The sequence below is a fragment of the Pyrgilauda ruficollis genome, unplaced genomic scaffold (genome assembly GCF_017590135.1).
Source record: "Pyrgilauda ruficollis isolate IOZ18807 unplaced genomic scaffold, ASM1759013v1 scaffold12, whole genome shotgun sequence".
NCBI lineage: Eukaryota > Metazoa > Chordata > Aves > Passeriformes > Passeridae > Pyrgilauda > Pyrgilauda ruficollis.
In genome coordinates, this window is record NW_024510321.1 from 9,477,624 (window position 1) to 9,480,638 (window position 3,015).

General features: G+C 40.5%; 1 protein-coding gene across 5 annotated transcripts in view; it reads left to right on the forward strand.

The window, feature by feature from the left end:
- Positions 1–2,386, forward strand: part of LOC121365631 (phosphofructokinase, platelet) — a 42,824-nt gene extending 40,438 nt beyond the window's left edge. For 3 of the 5 annotated variants that reach the window (XM_041490019.1, XM_041490003.1, XM_041490010.1), the window contains 3 exons: positions 542–641; positions 1,263–1,368; positions 1,853–2,386. In XM_041490019.1, coding sequence (XP_041345953.1) covers positions 542–641; positions 1,263–1,368; positions 1,853–2,003 — 357 coding nt within the window. In that variant the 3' untranslated portion in view covers positions 2,004–2,386. Of the gene's footprint in view, positions 1–541; positions 642–955; positions 962–1,262; positions 1,369–1,852 lie in introns of all 5 variants that reach the window. The other 2 variants (XM_041489988.1, XM_041489995.1) reach the window with 1 other exon arrangement.
- Positions 2,387–3,015: the final 629 nt, after the last annotated feature.

Sequence of the window (3,015 nt, forward strand, 5' to 3'; positions counted from 1 at the left end):
TTAATTTTTATTCCTCTTCTGTCTATATTAATAAATAATTCCACTTTTTGTCTTATATGTAATTGTAATACCTTCTTCATAATACAATTATCTGCCCATACATGTCTCTGCCTCTTGAACCCTCTTGAAGAGCAGAGATTTCATTAAGAAAATCTGTGCAGATGGGTGTTTTTGTGGAAGAGACAGAAGTGAGCTACTCCTTTGGCCTGTGCTGTCTGCATTGCTCTGTCTCACTGTGCAGCTGGTTGGTGGGCAAAGGGAGGTCCTGATTTGGCTGTACTCGTCACCGAGGCTGACGTGGAGGAAAATGCACAGTCCCCTCCATTCTTCTAAGTGAGAAGTAGTATTGATTCTGTGAGAATTCCACAGGTGCTGAACACAAATTTTAAACACCTTAGACTGACTGATGGGGTGAAGCTTTTTGTTTGTTTTTCTAAGTGGGGGAAATGGAAATAAGAAGTAGAGCAGGCCATTAGCAGAGATAACTGATAAACACCAACCCTGCTTTGATAAGCTAACCCAGAATTCAATTTTTGCACAGGGTGGAGCACCTTCACCATTTGATAGAAATTTCGGGACAAAAATTTCAGCAAAAGCTATGCAGTGGATCTCCAAAAAACTGAAGGAAACCTACCGAAAAGGTGCAGAAATGTTTGGTGCAGTCTCTTGTTACTGTCTTTGATTGTCTGTCAGTATGTAAGACTCCTCCACTTTGCAAACATAGGAATATTTGTTAGTCAACATGCTTGGTGTTTTTATTTTTCAGTAGTGCCTTGCTGTGCTTCTTGCTGTATGAGCATTTCCACTTGAGTGAGGTCAATAATTCAGATAGCTGTTTCATCATCCTCTTAAAACAAAATAGCCAGTGTGATGGAAGGTTTTCATGCATGCAGGAATTATGTTTGTATAGTTACATTTGTTCTTTTTTGTTTCATGCTGCCTTCATGGGAGACAGAAGGAGGTAATATTTAGTCTTTAAGAATTTTTCTAAAGCACTACTTGCTAAAATCTGATCTAAAACTGGATGCTAAAATTCAATAATTTTGTTTAATTGCACTGTTATTTCATTGCTAATCACTGAAGTTAAGCTAAAAAGTAAAGATTTAACCCTATTAAAACACTAATTTGATGTTATATCAATCTATTAAATAATCAGTAGCTGAAATTAGGCTACTGTAAGTTTTTGTTCAGTTTAATTACAGAAAAGTCGTATTTGCCCTTATACTTGTAACAAAGATGCTGAATTACTTCATTCTTTTTAGGAAAAGTATTTGCCAATACCGATGACTCAGTTTGTTTGCTGGGAATGCGGAGACGCAACCTTGTTTTCCAACCTGTGGCTGAGCTGAAGAGTGAAACAGACTTTGTGTACGTATGCACTGGCTGGTGGTAAACACCTCACCACAGCCTGCCTTGCACCACTTCAAACAAACACTTCCCAACGCCTTACTGCTTTTGCCTTAGGTCTGAATTCTGCCAGATCCACTTGGATTGTTTGCTTCTCTCTTGCCTTTGTGCTTTTACTTCATCCTCCTTACACTTGAAAGTCTCATGGTGAAGTCTGGGACTCTGCTGTCCTGTTAAGTAACTTCCATGTTATTGCCTTTGCCTAATGCCTAGAATTACTTTACTTCTGTTTCAGTTCAGTGGGGCAGCATTTTTGTGCCGAATTTGGTATTATGCTTAGCATCTTCCAGTATGACCTGTTCATTTCTTTGGGATTCTGTCCTTGATTTTTCTCATTTTGTGTCAGTGTTTTACATCCCCCCACGACAGTCAATGCTTGATTCCATTCCTAAGGAAGGTGTTTGCCTTACCCCCATGTATTTCACCTTCCTGTTTCCCCCCCCAGACACAGGATTCCCAAGGAGCAGTGGTGGCTGAAGCTGCGACCGCTGATGAAGATCCTGGCCAAGTACAAGACCAGCTACGACGTGTCAGACTCAGGCCAGCTGGAACACGTGGCCATGCTCCCAAAGGAAGCTGAGACCGGAGCCATCTAAACACACCACACTTAGATTGTTGTCATAGATGCACATTGTGAGTAACAATGCTTTAGAATCCTTAAAGCTTTGTTTTGTAACATTTAAATTATTGTTCCAGCACTTTATGTGAAATGAGACGTTCAGCTGTCACACAGATTTTGTCCTGTTTGTGTGTTATGTTTGAAACAAACCCTTGCATCTAATGGAAAACACCAGTATCGATACTGCCCTTTAACAAGCAAGTGCAACACCGTTCTATGCACTCCGTAAGTTACTCATCTACTGCACTTTGTTTCAGAGTACTTACACCCAAAAATAAGTGTAGATGGCTAGTTCTTGTGTTGAGTTACAGGATGTGCTAAATGTTCCTGAAATGAAATAAAATACTGTTGCAAACATCACTTGTGTGTTCACTTGCTTTAAACAGCTGAGGGAATAGCACTTGAAGGATCTCTATAGACCCAAGTGAAGGAAAAAGAAACTCTCCTTTTCCTTCCTCAGCTCTGCAGGAAGTAGTCAGTCACACTAGGGCAAGTGTTTTTTCATTACTGCTTCAGGATCAGGCTAGTTGTTGGAATAATTTCCCCTTGTACAGGAATGATAAAACTAGTTCTTGGGGTTGGGAGTGGGGAAGAACAGCTTCAGCAAGGTGAGATTCATAAGGGTGTAACCTGGCCCTTGCTTCATGTTTCCTTTTTCTCAGAGCTTCTTTAAGATTAACACCCCCAATACTGATCAGAAAGGGTAATGAGGCTGAAAAACAGTCAAAAATGTTTTCTCATGCTAGTTTATGTTAACTGGACCTTGGCAACAAGGTAAATCCTAAATCATGGTGTACCAAAATCTGACTGAACATTGCCCAAACTGTCAAGCTAAACTGAACTTGATACAAAATAGACACCCCTGACTGATTAGGGATTTTCCCACTGCCCTGCACACTCAGCTTGGTGGAATGTAATGTCACAGACTGCGCAGGCTGGAGGTGGCTTATGCAAAGGCAGCTGGAATTACCACACTACAGAATGAAATC